The sequence below is a fragment of the Monodon monoceros genome, unplaced genomic scaffold (genome assembly GCF_005190385.1).
Source record: "Monodon monoceros isolate NGI ecotype Baffin Bay Population unplaced genomic scaffold, NGI_Narwhal_1 Super_Scaffold_20, whole genome shotgun sequence".
In the NCBI taxonomy this organism is placed as follows: Eukaryota; Metazoa; Chordata; class Mammalia; order Artiodactyla; family Monodontidae; genus Monodon; species Monodon monoceros.
Window position 1 is genome coordinate 54668073 of NW_021703777.1, and position 20422 is coordinate 54688494.

At 32.2% G+C, this 20422-nt stretch overlaps 1 protein-coding gene across 1 annotated transcript in view; it reads left to right on the plus strand.

Annotated features, from left to right (window-relative positions):
* The window catches only part of TECRL (trans-2,3-enoyl-CoA reductase like), a 92241-nt gene extending 72460 nt beyond the window's left edge, over window positions 1-19781 (plus strand). Inside the window, exons 9-12 of the mRNA XM_029235657.1 lie at window positions 9460-9517; window positions 17602-17687; window positions 18238-18283; window positions 19163-19781. Of these exons, the coding sequence (XP_029091490.1) occupies window positions 9460-9517; window positions 17602-17687; window positions 18238-18283; window positions 19163-19290 (318 nt within the window). The 3' untranslated portion in view covers window positions 19291-19781. The remainder of the gene's footprint in view (window positions 1-9459; window positions 9518-17601; window positions 17688-18237; window positions 18284-19162) is intronic.
* The last annotated feature ends 641 nt before the right edge of the window (window positions 19782-20422 follow it).

Here is a 20422-nt window from a genome sequence, read left to right on the forward strand (position 1 = left end):
GTACTCACCACTTGCTTGAATAAATTACAAATTATTTTATTTAGAATTTTAAAGCAAATAGTTTGTAAATATATCACTGCCTTTTACTTTTCCATGTGTGCATATTGTTTATAGTCAGCAATCTTGCAATTCATTTATTTTGATGCCTTCATTGTTAACCTATGTTGAACCAAGTCTAATGTTCTCTGTGTATTAACTACTCAGTAAATGTGAGCAAATGGAAGAATTGATGAGTGAACAAAATAATAACCACACACTTGCTATTTATTCAGATATGTATTTAGATTAATATCTGATTGTTTTATTTTTCCTCAAGATATCTCCTACTTTTTTTTGCAACTCATTTACTGTCATTTATTTCATTGTAAATATTTACACAGCTCCCATTTTATATAATATTCTTGATTTCTTCCCTTTTCTCAAATGTGATATGGTTATAAATCCATGGCTCTAGTGTGAAAGAAAAATTTTAACTTTTTAAAACACTATATGTCATAATAGTTATAATATTTTTCTTAAAAAGTGAAAAGAGACATAATTGGAAATAATCAAAATTCTAATAGTTTGCTATGTACATTTTCCCCTAAAGACTTTTTAAAAATCTGCCCTTTTTATTAACATACTAGTTCTTCCTCCTCATACATGCCTTTATTAGTCAGTGCTATTTTATACATTATCCACTGGAAAACATTTATTAAATAATAACAAGAAGAATTAGGCAAATAGGAAAACTTTATCACAGTTGCTGTCTTATAGGAGCCAAGGCACCAAACTACACAAATACCAATTAATAGTAGCATAGACTATGTCCAATACAGACGTACTAGGTAAATGTAAGAACTTTAATTCCACATTTCAAAGCAACATAAGTTCCACTGTGACTCTGTTAAAATTGTAAATTGTGATGACAAATTTCAAAGGCCTTCTAGCATAACCCTCCCAGACTTCAGACAAGACTACAAAGCTACAGTAATCAAAACAGCATGGTACTGGCACAAAAACATATAGATCAATGGAACAGAACAGAGAACCCAGAAATAAGCTCCCACACCTACAGTCAATTAATCTTCGACAAAGGAGGCAAGAATGTATAACAGAGAAAAGAAAGTCTCTTTGGCAACTGGTGTTGAGAAAGCTGGACAGCGTCATGTAAATCATTGTAGTTAGAACACTCCCTCACACCACACACAAAAATAAACTCAAAATGACTTTAAGACTTAAATATAAAACATGACACCATAAGACTCCTAAAAGAGAACATAGGCAAAAGATTCTCTGACATAATTCGTAGCAAAGTTTTCTTAGGTCAGTCTCCAAAGGCAGTATAAATAAAAGCAAGAATGAACAAATAGGACCTAATCAAACTTATAGGCTTTTGCACAGTGAAGGAAACTATAAACAAATGAAAAGACAACCTATATACTGGGAGAAAATATTTGCAAACAATGCAACAGACAAGGGCTTAATTTCCAAGATATACAAACAGCTCATACAACTCAATAACAACAACAACAAAATCAAAAAACAACCCAATCAAAAAATGGGCAGAAGACCTAAATAGACATTTCTCCAAAGAAGACATACATATGGCAAAAAAGCACATGAAAAGATGCTCAACATTGCTAATTATTAAAGAAACACAAATGAAAATTACAATTACGTATCACTTCACACCATTCAGAATGACAATCATTAAAAAGTCTACAAATAACAAATGTTGGAGAGGGTGTGGAGAAAAGGGAACCCTCCTACACTGTTGGTAGGAATGTAAATTAGTGCAGCCACTAGGGAAAACAGTATGGAGGTTCCTTAAAAATCTAAAAATAGAGGTACCATATGATCCAACAATGCCACTCCTGGGCATGTATCTGGAGAAAACTCTAATTCGAAAAGATACCTGCACCCAATGTTCACAGTGGCACTATTTACAATAGCTAAGACATGGAAGCAACCTAAGTGTCTATTGACAGATGAATGGATAACAAAGATGTGGTATATATAATGGAATATCACTCAGTCATTAAAAATAAAATAGTGCCATTTGCAGCAACATGGATGGACCTAGAGATTATCATACTAAATGAAGTAAGTTAAACAGAGAAAGACAAATATCATATGATATCACTTTTATGTGGAATCTAAAATATGATACAAAACGGAAACAGACTCACAGACATAGAAAACAAACTTATGGTTACAAAAGGAGAGAGTGGGGTGGGGGAAGGGATAAATTAGGAGCTTGGGATTGGCAGATGCAAGCTACTGTGTACAAAATAGATAAACTACAAGGCCCTAATGTATAACATGGGGAAATATATTGAATATCTTGTAATAAACTATAATGGAAAAAAATAAAAATAAGTAAATAAAATAAAAAAGCCTGCTAATCCTGGAACTGCTTAATGTAGGCAAGACACATTGAACTTTTACTAATAAAATATGACAGTAAGATATACATTTTAGGAAATTGATTCTAATACAGAATATAACAATTAGTGAGTTTATTGAGCTTGTATATAATCACCTAAATTGAAGATTCCTACCATATTATTATGAGCATAACACCCTATATTTCAAGGTTAAATTTTTCATTCATAATAACTGAAAACATATGTGTGAGTTTCAGGTTTATCACAAATACATATGTGTAAACAGTTTAGAAAAAATAAGCAAACTGTTTTTAAGTCTAATCTATTTTAAATTATTTTATATTAAAATTACCAGTATATAGTAGAATCAATTATATAAAAGAAACAAAGGGGAAATTCGTGGGTCAGTCTTGTATAATATAAAATTCAACCAGAAAATGTGTATCCTATTTGCAAGTGCTAATGTTTTTGCTAATAAAATGTTATGTTTGCAAAACTTCATGTTCTTCATTTATTGATCTATACACTCTTTCAACACAGAAGAAGAAAAGTATTATTCATTAAAGTTGGTTTAGCTTCTGTAGTTATGTAGAGCCAGATTTCCACTTGGTAAGAAGATAATATGTTAGAACTGTGTTGAATATGATTACAGTTAATTCTTAATTATTAATGGATGAATCATCCCTTTTGCAGACTAACCATTAACAATTATAACTTTTTCTTCTACTCCCTCCATTTTCTTTCTACTAATATTCTGAGTTCCCTAATACACTAAACAAAATATGTCAAGCAAAACAAGACACTTCACAATGTGTACATAATATATTCCAAAATTAGGTAATGATTCTTTGCGGAAAATCTGATTTTGCTGAGTTTTGACATGTGTAAACTATGTTCTAAGAAGTATTTTATCACCCCTCCTTCTGTATAAATTCTTTTTGACTTGCAACACAATTTACTTCCCTTGAATATATTCTGGTATCACAAAATCTACAAGGAAAAAATCAAATATGGAAAATCAATTATATGCAACTCTATAAGCACTTTAGAATATCTCTCTACAAAACTTTTAGATGTAATTTTGATTTTTCTGCTGCAAATATTGTTGAGACACACTATAATCCAGGCTCTTCATATTTCTATGATCCCCCTAATTATCCTCTGAACCCAACTTCACCTACAAAACACCAAAATTACCATTGCAAAACAATATATATTTTACATAAATAATAATCCTGTTTCCTTTATCCACTCTTTCTTTCAACTTTATTTTTGCTCTCCAGAAGCAATTGATTGTCAATTCTTTGTACATTGAGCATTACATCAGAAAAGAATTTTTTTTCTTGCTTTTCTTACTCTCTTCAATAATGTACAAAATGGGAGGAATAGATAATAATGCATAAGACATGGTTTGAAAAGTGGTGACATTAATTTTTCTCCGTGGTTTTACCTCTGTGTCCTCATTCTCACAATTAGTTATTCACTCATTTAGGTTGAGTTTGTTTTCTCATTATTAAAATGCAAATACTCTTGGAGAAATAATAAATTAGGCTCTTATCAAGAAGTCACACCTGCTCTTGTAGCATTTAGCTGAAAAGGACATTGTACATAGCACAATGATTTTTGATTAGGGGAGAGGATTCTGGGAATGATATATCATAGCTTTTAATAAGCGTGGAGGAGAGTGGGGCCCTGCTGTGGAAACCACAGAAAGGCTAGTGAAGTGCTTGTGAGTATTTAGTATTTGTGGATGAGATGAATGAGGGGAAAAAAAGATGTACCACAGTTAAATATTTTCAGCAATTTGCTCAGATTTGGTCATGACAATTTTTTTCTGATCCTCTGCCAACTCTTGAGAGATACGAATAAAATGATTTACATTTACTCCTTACTGCAGACTTAAAATCTAGGACTCTGTTTTCTCATCATTTTCGCTTCTTCTCAAAGCCCCTGAAATATCTGACATAAATAATAACATAAATAGGAATCAACATTTATACCTAAATTTGAACTCACTTCTTCTTAAATAATTATTTAGAAAACTAGTTTTAAGAAATTAATGATATAAAATTAATACATATTATATTTTGCTATTTCATTATAATTTGTTATAATTATTGTTGTTTTTCAGGTAAAACTGACTTACTCCTAATTATAGTAGTGATTTAAAATAAAATCAGCAGTTACTATAACCATAAAAATTATCATCTTGATATATAATTATCAAAATATATAATTATAAATTATATATAAATATATATCAAAGCTAATGTAAAAGAATCCCCAAAATAATAAGTGTTTTAACAATAATTAACTACATAGTATATATTTATTTAAAAAAATAATATTTATTAAAAATATTCTACTCTATTGTGCTATTCTTATACTATATTGTTATGCTATATGTGCACACTTTTTTGTTATACAATATTTCATGAAAGCTCTATGGATTAAAACAATTCAGATATCCCCAAAATTGTGGTAATGAGATGGATCAGAGAAATAAAATATTTTTAAACATTAAATCAATTCCAAAATCAGACTTCGAGTTGCAATTTATGAGTGAAAATATCCTCTCCTATAGCAAAGTTTAGACAATAAACTATTAGTCTCATGCAAAAAATAAATTACTAAAAGAGCTAGTAAAATTTATCATTCATATCATACAATAATATAAATATGATGTCTGAAATTTTTTAAAAAATCTTTCAGTTTTTCATTTTCAAAAGTATATTGGTTAAAGCAAAGAAAATACAATGGAGCAAAGACAGTCATAAGTGGTGCTGAAATGACTAGACATTCACATGTCTAAAAGAAAAAGTCTAGGCCTAGAACTTACACTCAACACAAAAATTGACTCAAAATGAATCACAGACCTAAATGTGAAACACAAAACTGTAACATACTTAGAAGATAACATAGGAGAAAACCTGGATGAATTTAGGTATAGCAATGACTTTTTAGATACAACACCAAAACACAATCCATGAAAGCAATAAGTGGTAAGCTAATTTATTAAAATGTAACACTGCTATGCAAAGACAATGTCAAGAGAATGAGAAGACAAGCATAGACTGGGAAAATAATTTGCAAAAGACACATCTGATGAAATACTGTTATCCAAAATATTAAAAAAAAAAAAAACTCTTAAAACTCAACAGTAAGACAAACAACTTGATTAAAAGATTGACCAAGACCTTAACCAATATTTCACAAATGAAGATATACAGATGGCAAATAAGCATATGAAAAGATGCTCCACATCATCTGTCATCAGGGAAATGCAAATTAAGACAACAATATGATACCACTATACACCTATAGAATAGCCAAAATCCAAAACACTGATAACACCAAATGCTGGTGAGGATGTGGAACAATGAGAACTATCATTCACCACTGATGCAAATGGCACTGCCATTTTAAAAAGACTGACATTTCTTACAAAACTAAACTTACTCTTACCATGTGATCCAGCAATCATGCTCCTTAGTGTTACCCAGAGGAGTTGAAAACGTATGTCTATACAAAGCCTTGCACAGGGATGTTTACAGCAGCTTTATTCATAATTGGCAAAATTTGGAAGCAGTAAAGATATCCTTCAGTAGATGAATGGATAAATAAACTGTGGTATATCCAGACAATGGGATAGTATTCAGTGTTAAAAAAAAAAAAATGAGCTATCAATCCATGAAAAATATATGGAGGAACCTTAAATGTATATTTAAACCAATCTAAAAAGCTTATATACTGTATGATTCCAACTCTATGATATTCTGGAATAGCCAAAGCTCTGGTGACAGTAAAAAAAAAGTGGTTTCTAGAAGTTGGGGGAGAAGGATGAACAAGAGGAGTACAGAGGATTTTTAGGGCAGTGACAATACTCTGTATGATACCATAATGATAGATAAATGTCATACATTTGTCCAAACATAGAATGTATAACACCAAGCAAACTGTAATGTAAACTGTGCACATCGGTTGATAATGATGTGTCAATGTAGGTTCATCAAATGTAACAAATGTACCAGTCTGATGGTGGGTGTTGATAATGAAGGAGGTTATGCATGTATTGGCAGGGAGTCTGTAAATCTCTGTAACTTCTCCTCAATTTTGCTGTGTACTTCACACTGCTCTAAAAAAATTGTCTTAACGAAAAAAAATCATAGGTTGGTATTCATGTACTTTCTGTTAAACCAATAATTAATATATTGAATATATTTCTTCTGAAACACATATATATTATCCTTTTTAAAAAATGGAATAAAAAAATGGAATCACATATAAGTGGGTTTCATAATAAAAGAGTAGAGATTAGGAATTAGAATAAAGTTCTATAATTTTATGATCATAATAATATAAATTATCATAAGTTATGACTTAATGAATGCTGAGACAGTATATTGGCTTATATTATCAAACAGTATTTCAGTGTATGTGATATACCTTATCCCTTAAAGTAGAAACTAACTCCAAAAAGAAAAAAAAAGAGAAATTAACTTCCCAAGATCAGAGGAGTTGATATATTTTACAGGTGAAACTTTTTGTAATTATGTATTTAGCCTAGATTTTCCTTATTTTTGAAATGTTTATTAAGGTAAAATAAATATAACAAAATTATAATTATTGTTATTATCATTATTATAGAGAAAAAATAGCCAAAACTCAAGCTTAAGAGTGTTAGAAACATTTTAGCAGATTCTGTTTCATATAAATTAGTAAAATGATTATCACATTGCTTAAATGATAAAGTTATAAGATATTAGAACTGCCAATAATTAATAATAATGCATATAAAAATGTAGGGATAACATATGCAGAAAAAAGATAGATTATGGTCATCCTCTAAAAATATTATGAGATCACAGAATAAAGGTTACTTGTTTTTGCTGTGGAAACTAAAAGTATTTTAGTTTGATAATATGACAGCCTGACTACTTGATTCATGGCTACAAATTCTATATTAGGGCAGTTGTCTGCTGTTGTTTGTTTTTCTATAGACACATCACTTTCACTATTTAAAGCAGAGAATGCTTAACATGATGAAACTTGTTAGGAAGAGCAAGATATATATCTCCCTGCAAGTTAGTCTCCCTGGAACCTTTGTTTTGGTCATTGGCCACTGACATCTTTGCCACAATGCCAACATGCTATGACTGAGTCACAATACAATCATCTCCCCTTATCTGTGGGGGATACATTCCAAGGCTCTCATTGAATGTCTCTCATTGAATGTACTATATGAAACCTCATATAGTACTGAACCCTATATATATATCATGTATTTTTTCTTAACATACATACCTATGGCTAAGTTTAATTTATAAATTAAGCACAGCAAGAGAATGTCAGAACAGATTAGAATGGCCTGAGATTTCATCATGCTGCTCAGGATGGAGGGCAATTTAAAACATATAAATTAATCTGTAATTTTACATTTAATATTTTTGGACCTCAATTGACTGTGGGTAACTGAAACCACAGAAAGTGAAACTGCAGATAAGGGGGAGGGGCTACTGTGCCTAGTATTAAACAATAAGAATCTTACTGCTGAAATTTTATATATTCTGATACAATCATGTCTTTCAACCTGAAAACAGTAGAACTTAATCAGGAATATTTTCAGAAAAATCTGTGGAGTACAATGTGATGCATGATATGTCACTTCTAATATATTAACCAAAGTGCTTTGTGGTTTATTAAAATTTAACATTCCCCACATTGTACATTGTTAAATGTTTAGGTGTACTGATTAAAAATAAAATTGTAATCTCAACGAACTGAGAGTACAAAGGGTGCTGAAAGAAGTAAAAATGCTTTCATTACATTCTGAATCAAAACATTTTTTAAATGATGATTTTTTCCATGTAAAAACTGTGACTTTTTTCAATTCTGTTAGCTGGAAATTTCATATTTCTTATTTATTCACCTAATGATAACTCTGAAGAAGAGAGTGGACTATTGAATCATTTTTCAAATGAATGCTAGTGTGAAGCAACAAGTAGTCAATAAAATTTTTATAAAATCAAGCACAAATGAATATTTTAAAATTTACTTTAAGCCACCCATATGCATCCAGGTACAAGCCTATTTGAATTTTTATCATTTACCATTCTAATGTTCTTTCTCACTTAAAACATTTTACCTAGTGGCTTCTTTTACTTTTAATTGTGGTAAAAATAAAAATATCATAACATTTACTATCTTAACCATTTTTAGTGTACAGTTCAGTAGTGTTATGTATATTCATACTGTTGTGCGATAGCAATTTTAAAATCTAGACCATCTTGTTCTTCACAACTAAAGCAATTTTGGTAATATCTGTGGGTTGCTTATATTTTGGATAGCATAACCTGCTATTAATAACGTAGTATTTATATATTGAATACATACTTTGCATTGAATCAGGTAAGGTGTATATGACAGACAAAGGAAACAGTCCTATCTTCCGAGGCTACATGTTGCCAATTCAAACAGTATTAGCCCAGGAGATATTGTTAACCCTGAAGCTTCTTAGAGGGTCATAGTGGTCTACTAAACAGGGACAACTAGTGGAGTGTACATGATTAAGAGGTAAGGTGACAGACAAGCAACAAGTGACTTTGTGGGACAGTACTGCTTACAATACATTTTCTAAACTGAGCTGAAACCAGCCAGGAACCATACTACTACCCTTGCAGTGCAAGGGTTGCTACTGTGTTAGTAAACCTGGAATATATAAACCTATGCCAAATATATCTTCAGTGATATGGCTTGTCTCTTCACGCTGTGAAAATTTACCTATTGTATCAAATACAAAGCAGATAATCAACAGGACCAGATTAACAAGGCAATTTGAACATAACTATCAAAAGGGATCAAGAATACCTTCAAAATCTCTACCTCAATGTAACTCATTCCTTTGATTCTACATATGTCCACAGCAGCTTCTTTCATTGTTAAAATATAAAATTTCTTCTTCTTACAGTTAGAGTAATAGTATATTTTTGGATCTTTAGAATCAATATATTACATGGATATTTGTATATCTAAAAATGTATTTTTAAAAAAGACAAGTATATCACACTGAAAAGGTTGAAATGTTTTGCAGATTTGTGAAGCTGGAAATCATTTCATCAATGTAGTGTTGGCTCATCCCAATCACACAGGTTAGTCACTTTTTTAATCTCCTCTAGAGGGAATTATGCTAATTGTTATTTTTTAAAGCAATAGTTGGAAACATTTAAGATTAGTATTCCCCAATTATTGCTCTTTTATGCCTAAGTTTTCAAAATATTTGAACTATATTATATTCCCTAATTATGGTTTCTCTAAAGTGAAGTGTGCATGTACAAACACAAACACACACACACACACACACACACAATCTCTCTCTCTCTCTTATTTAAATATATGAAGAAACAAACATGATTAAGAAATAAAGAAGTATGAAATCCTTTGATGAATATCCACATTTCTTAGGTTAACTTTCAATTCTTAATCTAATTTGCACAGTATGTTACAATCCCACTGTATTTCAAATGACTTCTTAAACTTTTTCTAATAAAAGTGAATTTTCTCTGACAAATTCAATGGCAGTGAAATAGCAATGTTTGGGAGAACATTTTGAATTTACTGGTTTGCCAAAAGATTTGAAAAAATTTACAGTGTCTATATAATTTAAAGGTATTTTTGGTAAATCAATACTCTCATTCAGGTTAAATTATAGGTAGGGATTCACAATGGCTTACTGTACATTGTACATAATTTAACTGTAATTTCCCATAGCAGTGGTCAACATTTGGATTTCACGTTTTTATCAATCTAGTTGCAAATATAAAGTTGTGTCTGTCTCTTCAAGTTTGTTTTAACTTGAATCTACCTGAATTTCTTAACATTTTCTTGTCTTGAACAGTTCTGGCAGGCTGGGGAAATATATGAAACACTTTCCAGAATATTTTTTTCTATAATACATAAAATTACAAAAGAAATTTATTATATTAGAATATTTGTGAACACATAAAAGCTGTAATATAATATATAACATAAATGTTTTGATTCCTACATTACATAACACTTTGATCAGTACCATATTGATGACCATAAATTATATATATGGAAATCTAAAACAACTGTAATATTATTTGAAAATATCTCTGCCTGAAAAAAATTAACAGAATAATGCAAATAGTATTGTGTTTTTCTGTCTGCATTTGTATTGAATTAAATCTTGCATTTTATTTAGAGGTTAAATGCCATTTTTATCTAATCCAAATTCATAGATCTACTGATTTCTCTTTGGAAGTATGTGAAGCCCAGATGAAAAACTTCTGATTGTCTGATTTTTTTAAGTATAGAAGCAGAACACAACACAATTTTATAAAAATGCTAACATTGCCAAATTTATGAATATCACACCTTTTAGTCTTGACCCTGACTCTCTAACAATGTGACTTTGCACAAGTTTCTTCATCTATCTGGTATATGCAGTCATTACTTAAAAATGAAAATTTTAAATCATCATGTTTTCAAAGTCAAACTTTGGAAATGTTTATGTGAGAAAGACTTTTCTATCTGTGTGTGTATGCTTTTACTCCACCCTTTACCTTGCTTTGTATGTTGCTCTTGCCAAGTCAGAAGCCAATCTAATCTTCCCTCCTTGACTAATTGGCTTGGTCTTTTGCCTCTAGACTCAGAATACTTTTCCTTTATCACTGAAGTCTATTAATTTTGTACAGAGTTTTGCAGGATGTGTCTTAGATTTGATAATTCCAGATCAATTTTCCCAGAGACATGATGTAATCTTCTAGTAGGTTGACTCATGTCTTTGTTTTAATTCTATAAAGTTTTCTTGTATTATAGTTGAAAATTTGGTTTGTTACATTGTGGCCTGTGAGGAGAGGGTGGGGTTACATTACACGCATGTTACATCTGCCTCTATTTTATATATCTATCACTTTCTGTTTTTAACTTTTTAGATTTTTTTTTCACTGTTTTTGTTCATCTACTTAATATCCCCTATTCTAGTGAACATTCTACCCTTAGGCAAACTGAAAATATGTACCATATTAGTAATGTGATTTTTTCCTACAATTTAATTCTTGAGAAGAATCAACTATTTTTTTGTTCCTGTTTTGTCCATACCTATTTTGAGTTCTGGGATTTCTTAACAGTTATGTTCTTTGTTATCTGCAAATGCTTCTATGCATTAAAATTTTTCTCTGTTTTAATTTTTGGGGGAGTTATTTTTATCAGTTGGAAAAAATTCTGGCTTTTGTTTTTATTCATATAGAAGCCTTATGTGAATATTGATCAACTTATGGTCATTTTAAGAGTGTAGATTGTCCCTGAAGAGAAATAACAAGTGTTTTTACAGATGGGGTGATTGAAGTGAAGTCTCTAAAGAATAAAGTGTGCTCTGGAGGGGATGGGGTGTTTCATTGTGTCTTTTGATCCTCTATACACTCCTTTGTTTTCTAAATTCCTTAATTCCCAGAAATACTACCTTCTTTCCCTTCCCCTCTAAGCCTTCAAAGTATTTTCTCCTTTCTTAGAAGCAGTGCCTTCTAATATGAAAACCTCTGGACTCACTACTCTCAAATCATTTCATTTCAGTTCTCTGTATCCAGTGTCCTGATAACCTCAGGTCTCAGACGTTTTCTCAGAGTAAACCCTCTTCTTCTGATCATGAATTCTTGATATCTGCATACACAGTGCACTCTTTTTCCTTACATAAAATCCTTATCCAACTCTCATTTCCTGTGTCACCTCTAAATGAGTCTCTGTTGCTCTTGGATTTTTATTTCCCCACTTACATATTAATTCAAGTTTGTAGTAATATCTGTACCTTAGATATGCTTTAGGCATGAATTATGGAATGGGGGACCATTTTATATTGACTGTTTAAGCAAGATGTCACAAAATGTGTTCCCCAGAAAACACAATTTGATATAGAACACATTTTTAAAATGCTTATTACAAAGTACTGAAAAAAAGGGAAGAATTGTGCCTAGTAGGAAACTGAGTTGTGATGTCTGAAGGGTGGCCTCAGTCATTTCTCTAGGGTTATCTGAAACTAGGAGAACCCTTCTGAGTTACCCTAAGTTGGAATGACTAGAGAAAAGGTAGGTTGGATTTGGGGCTCCCTGGAAATGGGGAAATTATCTAGGATAAGGCAGTTCTCTTTTGTCAAGTTCATCCTTTCAGAGGGTGTAATAGGTGAAAGCTTTCTGTTACCAGCAGAAATTTAAAAGAGACATATTAGTGGGAAATTACACAGCCTTCACTGCTGCACATGGCCTTGGTCTAACAACTGATTTGTACAATTTTCCTCCTCCACAAACTTCTAGATTCCCTTCCCCCTCAACTGACACATTTAACATCTCAGGGATTATCTGTGGTATGACATGGACCCTCACTTGAGAGTCCTTATCAGGACATGGACATGGCCCCTGTCCATGGGTCAAGGGAATACCAGAGATGTCCAAATACTAGAGGCAAAATATACTCTTCTTACCCCACTGTATAACAGCAGGTTTACCTCCTTTTCATGATAGGATCAATTACTCTGCCAAGAGTAGTGATTCATTCCCCACAACACTGGGGTCTTCAGGTTTTAAGATCCTTGTTTCCAAGTGGAGAATTTTCTGTCATGGGACATGGGTTGATTCCCATTCAATTATAAACCTTATCTTACAGATTTAAAGGTGTACTTTGCCCCTAAGTCAGCATTTCAACTGTGCCTTCAACAGATTAGCAAATTAATCCATCAGGTTGGCAACTTTTTTTTTTTTCGGTACGCGGGCCTCTCACTGTTGTGGCCTCTCCCATTGCGGAGCACAGGCTCCGGACGCGCAGGCTCAGCGGCCATGGCTCACGGGCCCAGCCACTCCGTGGCATGTGGGATCTTCCCAGACAGGGGCACGAACCCGTGTCCCCTGCATCGGCAGGCAGACTCCCAACCACTGCGCCACCAGGGAAGAGGTTGGCAACTTTTTGATGATGCTGTATTTGATATGAGAAATTGTTCCTTTGGTTATGGGCCTACTTCTGTACCTCCTCTTTGAAAAATGGATTTCTTAAAGTAACAGTGTATTGTGGATGGACCTAGGGTCTGTCATACAGAGTGAAGTAAGTCAGAAAGAGAAAAACAAATACCATATGCTAACACATATACATGGAATCTTAAAAAAAATGGTTATGAAGAACCTAGGGACAGGACAGGAATAAACACTCAGACATAATGAATGGGCTTGAGGACACAGGGAGGGGGAAGGGTAAGCTGGGACGAAGTGAGAAAGTGGCATGGACATATATATACTACCAAATGTAAAATAGATAGCTAGTGGGAAGCAGCGCATAGCACAGGGAGATCAGCTTGGTGCTTTGTGACCACCTAGAGGGGTGGGATAGGGAGGGTGGGAGGGAGATGCAAGAGGGTGGGAATACGGGGATATATGTATATGTATAGCTGATTCACTTTGTTATAAAGCAGAAACTAACACACCATTGTAAAGCAATTATACTCCAATAAAGATGTTAAAACAAACAAACAAACAAATAGTGTATTGTGGAAGAGATGTGTTAATTGATCAAATACTGTGTAAATCCTCAGATAATAGGACTGACTCAGGACCTAAAGGAAGGAAAAGGAAATCCATTCACAGAGTATGTGTCTTTTCCTGCAAATATTAATTGCTGCCTCTTTAAAAATAGAAGGTGTTCAACAAATCACCTTGCCATCAGGTTACTAGATCATATCTGTGCAGAATGGTGCCTTGTTACAGTCTAACTGGTGTTCTTTATTGGTGACAGTTTGGACACTTGGTAGTGGCAGTAGTTATATCTGCCCTGGTAAGTGGGAACTCATGCTATTGAGGCCAAGTATAGTTTCCATCCCTGCCACCATACTCCATTCATGCACCCATACTAGCAATAAGTAATCCATTACAGAAACAGGCTGACAGTGACTGGCTAAGTCAAATTTTCTACCTGTTTGTCTCTTCCATCATTGATGCTCCCTTTGGGGCATTAACATGTGGTACACATATCTTCACATTTCATGGCCACTCATATTCATGGGCAGTCTTGCAATCCTTACTAGTTTGTCCATTTGACACTGCCTGTTATTTTATGTATAATGTAGGTTGGATATATTTTGTTCAACTACAGAGACTATGCCCACTGGGAGAATTTACCCCTCACTACTGTCTTTTAGGGTGTGACCCCTAAATGTGACTCTATTGTAGCCGCTGTGCATTTTGGCTTCCTCCCACATGCCAGCCAACTCATCCCTGAACTAAGCTCAAGGCCTTCCTCCTTTTCAGCTGGCCTGAAAGGATACCTAACGTTTTCATGCATGTGAGTTAGGAGACATTTTGGCTCAACAGTGGTGTGTGACATGTCTGGATGCCTGGTAATGCAGCTTGTTTGTATCCTATTGCCTATTTTCAGTTTCATTCTGAATGTATCACTTCTATCTTCAAATGAATTATTACTAGTCTTACCTAACCTTATGACTTGGTACATCTAACAGAACTCAGCTTATAGTGCTCAGTTAGGACCACATGGTCAATTGGTGTCCCTAGAGTAGAGTCTTAATTATACCAGGATTCAATAGCATTCCAGGACTATCTTGTCAAAGAGATATAATTCTGTGCTACAAAGCCATGGCCTGCTCCAGAATACCAAGGTTCAGGATTGTGATTATTCCATTGGGGCTAACCATAAGTTCTACATATTAAGTTTTTCCACCACTGATAAATTTAATATGTAGAGTCTACCTGATTATAAGTCCAAGTGCAGGAGTGCTTGCAGTAAAACTTGAACCTGCTGCAATTTTCTGCCTTGTGCCCTACTAAACTTTCACAGCTTTTTGTACTCCATGGTGTGCAGTTCAGAGGAGGTTTCCCTGGTGTATAATATACCTGCCGAACTAGAAGAGGCCTACAAGGCATTTTGCTTCCTTCTTAATGATATGGGTTTCAAGTTGCCACACATTTTCTCTGTTTTGGAAAGGTTGCCCCACAATCATTTGGCCCCTAAATCTTTGTAGTGTTTATTAGCAACCCCCCTTCTGTGGACCACACATGTCTTAGTAAGGCCACCAGCATACTAGCCACTTCTTACTCATTCAGTATGAATAGCATAATGTTATTGATCTAGTGATTTTCAGTGAGATGCCCAACCAACCTGGGTCTTCTTGAGCTATTTTTTAGCAAAGGGTGTATTAAACAGTTAAAGAAAAAAAGAACAAAAACTAAAAAAACAACTGAAACTCTATGCTATTGCCCATTTTAAAGAAAAGTAAACAATTCTGGCCTCCCTTTCTACTAGAGATGGAAAATACATTTGTCAATTCAGTGGCTATATCCATAGACCCAAGTTTGGGTTAATCTGCTTTAGTAAAGATATCATATCTGGTAATAAATTGCAATGGTGGATAATGTGTGATCAAGTTTGCAGTACTCCACTGTCACCCTCCTAAATACATCTGGCTTCTGCAGGACCTAAAGAAGTGAATTAAATGGAGATATAATGGAGAATATCATACAAACATACTTTAGATCTTAAATGTAGCATTAATCTCTCATTGGGATGCAGACTGTTTATATTTACAAAAGAATGAGTGCAATTTCAGAGGCTTCCGCTTGGATTTCCCCACTAGCTCTTGCCCCAAAGGCCAGTAAATCAATGCACAATGGGATTATGCAAACTACAAAGTATGTATATTCCAATTATTCATTCAGTGTCTGGGGAAATAACCCCTATGAAGCAGTGGACTAACTGTGTTTAGCAGTCCTTAAAATGTAGGGATGGTCTACTCTCACTAGTGTACAGTTCCCCAGACAGATGACCGTAGATAGTTTAGTGAAGTTATTTTAATGAATGATTGTGAGAATCCTTATATGTATACAGTTATTTCCATGCTGCAGTCTTTCTCCCTGGGGTCCCAGACTGTTCTTCCATCAATGAGTTTAACTAGTTTAAGTCCAAAAACTGGGAAAGAAAACTAGGTTTTTCTGTGTCACAAGACACATTGGTTATTTAATCTGCAAACCACATCTGGAAGAAATGTGTGTTTGTGGATCCTGATCATTCCACTACCTCCAGGAATTGAACAGTCATACACTGGCTTTAACCCAAATTACCTTGTGTGCACATTCTGCACCTGAAAGTCACTTACCATAACGTGGGTAGGTTCCTCAATTATCTTTCTTTTGATGAATATATGGATGCTACACAAAGATGTTTACATAAATGTTACCAAGAGAATCTGTACTATTAAATGGCGTACATATTTATCCTTATCTTGAAATGAGCAATGCATGAAATCTGCACATTGCCTAATATATTTTTCACTGTGATAGTTCAACAATAGTTACAATTTTGAAAACAACATACTGACATTTCATTATGACTTTAGAATTACAACTAAAAGAGATTAGTTTATGTGTTATCTGATTAAATCTTGCTATGCAGAATAAACAGTAATTTTATAATTCATATTTACTTTTACAAAATGTCATAGCTCAAAGTTCAACTTGAAATCATTATAAATTTGTTATCCAAAATATTTCTCAAAAAAATTTGAAAGGCAAAAAGTAGCTAACAAAAATCAAGTGACAATATGCTAAGTATAATGAGTTGTAAATAACAATCCTGGTTACTGAGCAGAAATAATTTATATGGTATTTCTGAATATTAACTATACTGATATTCACTGTAATCCTCTTATGAGCGATTTTCATACTTTTCTGATATAAATGACATAATTATGAACTTCCCTTTGGATTTTCAGTAATTTAATAGAAAGAGGTTTGAGGTATTTAATATTCTCAACCAGAAATATATTCTTTGACACTAAAAGGAGAATAGGAAGAGGCATGCAATTGTGAAAACACATTTATGAATCTCAGTATGCAATACTGCTGCTCTACTTTGATAAAGTAATATCTATATATTGTTTGATTTTAAAACTTAAACAATTGATTATTATGGTGGTATTCTGTAATTTTACAGCAACATAGCTGTAGACATGGTCAGAAAATGATAGGGATTCTATTTCAGTCAAAAGGTTATAACATTTGAAGCTGGGTCTCTTCTGAGTAATTTGTGAAATAGGTTTCTATAAATATATGATGACATTTCATGTAGTATATAGTTGTTCTAGGGAATTTAGAATTATACAATAAATATGTAATCAAATTTGCAATATGTAACATCATTGACATTTTACTCTACTTTTTAAAAGGAAATAATGCCTGTTTTCCAAGTCCAAATTATAACCCCTTTACGTGGATGTTTTTCCTGGTTTCATGTCCTAACTACACCTATGAGGTATGCTAGCTATGTATGCAAGTAACTGAATTTTATTTGATAATATGCTAAATACATGTGTTTATGTACTTACATGTATTATAGATTAATATATATATATGATAATATGTGTATATGTCTTGTCTGTAGATATAGGTATAGCCAGAGATATAGATGATTATATAGATTTCAATTTAAGTTATAGGCATAGGAAACTGGAATAGTTCAACCACAATTTTCCCTGCAGAATATAGAATATATGTGCATATATTTATCTAGATTTAAAGAAAATTTTATAATCATCATATAAAATGTCTTGAGAAGCTTCAGGATTTTATTTTTTATCAAAAATTTTGGAATATTGTCTCATTTTCTTATGAATATGATACTGTTTTATGGGATTGTTTAATAACTTTATTATATTTAACAACAAAATTATTGTCTTTAGGAAAGTTATTTCTACTTAGAATTTTCCTACTGTTTAGTTTTTAAATTACCTATTTAATTTCACAAGTGAACAAATTTCTAGACTGACTATCAATATTTGTTAATTTATGTTTTAATCTAACAGATTGGATCATGGATTAGTTTCACAGTCATGACGCAAACATTGCCAGGTGAGGTCTGTGTTTACTGACATTTAATTGAAGTAGATACACCTTTAGGAGAAGTGATTTCTGAGAACAGATTGTATGGTACTAAAATTAGGCATGTTTGTAAAGGGATTTTTTTGCCTTTATTTTTAGTTTGGATTTTTTTAGCAGTATTAAAATATATTGGAACATTATTTACTATGCATCTCTATATAATTGTGGCTTAATCCAAGCTAGAAAATGTAGTCCAAATATATTTATTAAGCAACAAGCTTTTGTTAAAAAGCAGTGGTAATAATAATACACTTCATTTTAAACCCTCTCTTGTGCATGTGCACAGGCTTGCATGTACTGTGTCTTCAAGTGTTCATATGCATCTGTGAAGGGAAAGCTGGGAGCATGAATGTGTAATCTTGAACGCTGGTCATTTTAACACACAAGGAAGTTAAATTGTAATGAACTGCATGTATTAAAGGGATATGTGTCATATCCTTTTCATCAATTCTTTGTTCCACTGTACAAAAATGTGGATTAAAATTAATGCTGCTTGTCATATGTGTGTATGTGTGTGTAGAAGTATTTTATACACATATGAAAAACTATTATTGAAAAATTCAAGGAGATTTTTAAATTCCTTATTTGGGAGTATTTTGTGGCAGTGGGATGTAAAAAACATAGATTTATTTTGATCTCTATATACTTTTTATGTTTATTCAGCTATGCAATAAATATTGATTGAATGTATATGATGCTAGGCAATATACATGAGTAAAGAAAATTGATAGAGAACTATGCAACATGAGAAATATTTTAAGAAGTATATATGATTTTTTTTCTAATATAGCTTGCTATATCCATAATAAAAATAAGAAATAAAGAACAATTATTTCTTTTTTCTTCTAGTTGGGATTTTTACACTTCTGATGAGTATCCAGATGTCTTTGTGGGCACAAAAGAAACATAAGATTTATCTGAAGAAATTCAGTTCTTATATGCATAGGAAATCAGCAATGATTCCATTTATACTGTAAGAAAAAATAAGTGATCTTATCTCATATACAGAAAGCAGTATATAAACTCACTAAATCAAACTTGATAAAGGATAGTTGCCTATTATGCTCCAGAAATTCACAAACAACAGTATTTTTGCTTGAGTAAAAATACAAAATGGTAGAATCTAGCTGAATTTAGAGTAATAAACTTGAGGTAAATGAAAAGTAGAAATTATCGATATAACTAATGGTAAATAGCATCCAGTATGTTTGCAAGGGACTGATCCTTGAATGAGATGTTCTTACTGCATTAAATATTTCATAACTATTTGCTTAAGACCATTTAGAATATCTGAATTTTAAAAAGTAAATATTTTAAAAAGTTGTAACATTTAAATCACTTGAATTTTACATATTATTTTGATAGTAATTTAATTTTTTTCTTTATTGTTCAATATGTTATTGAGAAATATCAAATGTCTTATGTCAGTAGTTCAATTTCCTATATTAAAAGTTAAATATTTTTAATTAGCCATGCATATTATTCATAACATATACATTGTATATCATTCTGAAATTATAACAATCAAAATATTTTCTAGACATTACTTATTAAATCATTTGAATATACTATATTGAAATATATATTTATACATACATCATATTTATATATGCATATATATAGAAATATATATATATATTTCAAATGGATTATATGTGATGATGAAGAGAGAGTGCATTGGAACTTTGAGATTTAGAGTGGAAAGATTTTTTGCTTTATTTTCATATTTTTAAATTCTTATGTCTTCTCAAAGCCAGTGTGGTATGTGTATGAGTGTGTATGTAAATATGCATATATATTTTGACAAGGAGAGGGATGATATTACAAAAATTAAATACATATTAGGTAAATATTTTTTAAAATCTTAGTTTATTCATATTTAAATTGGGATTCTTTACATTGGTTAATTTCTAGAGCCTTTCCAATTATTAGATATAAATGTATCTAGATAAACAGATGGATAGATAGATGATAGATGGATATACATATATCAATATATCCCCATTAAAGCGTTTAGATATATACATATATGACAAAATATCCTTGGTAAAGGTAGGTCTATATGCATTCTGTGGGTGTTTACTGTTAATATACGTGACCAACTTTCAA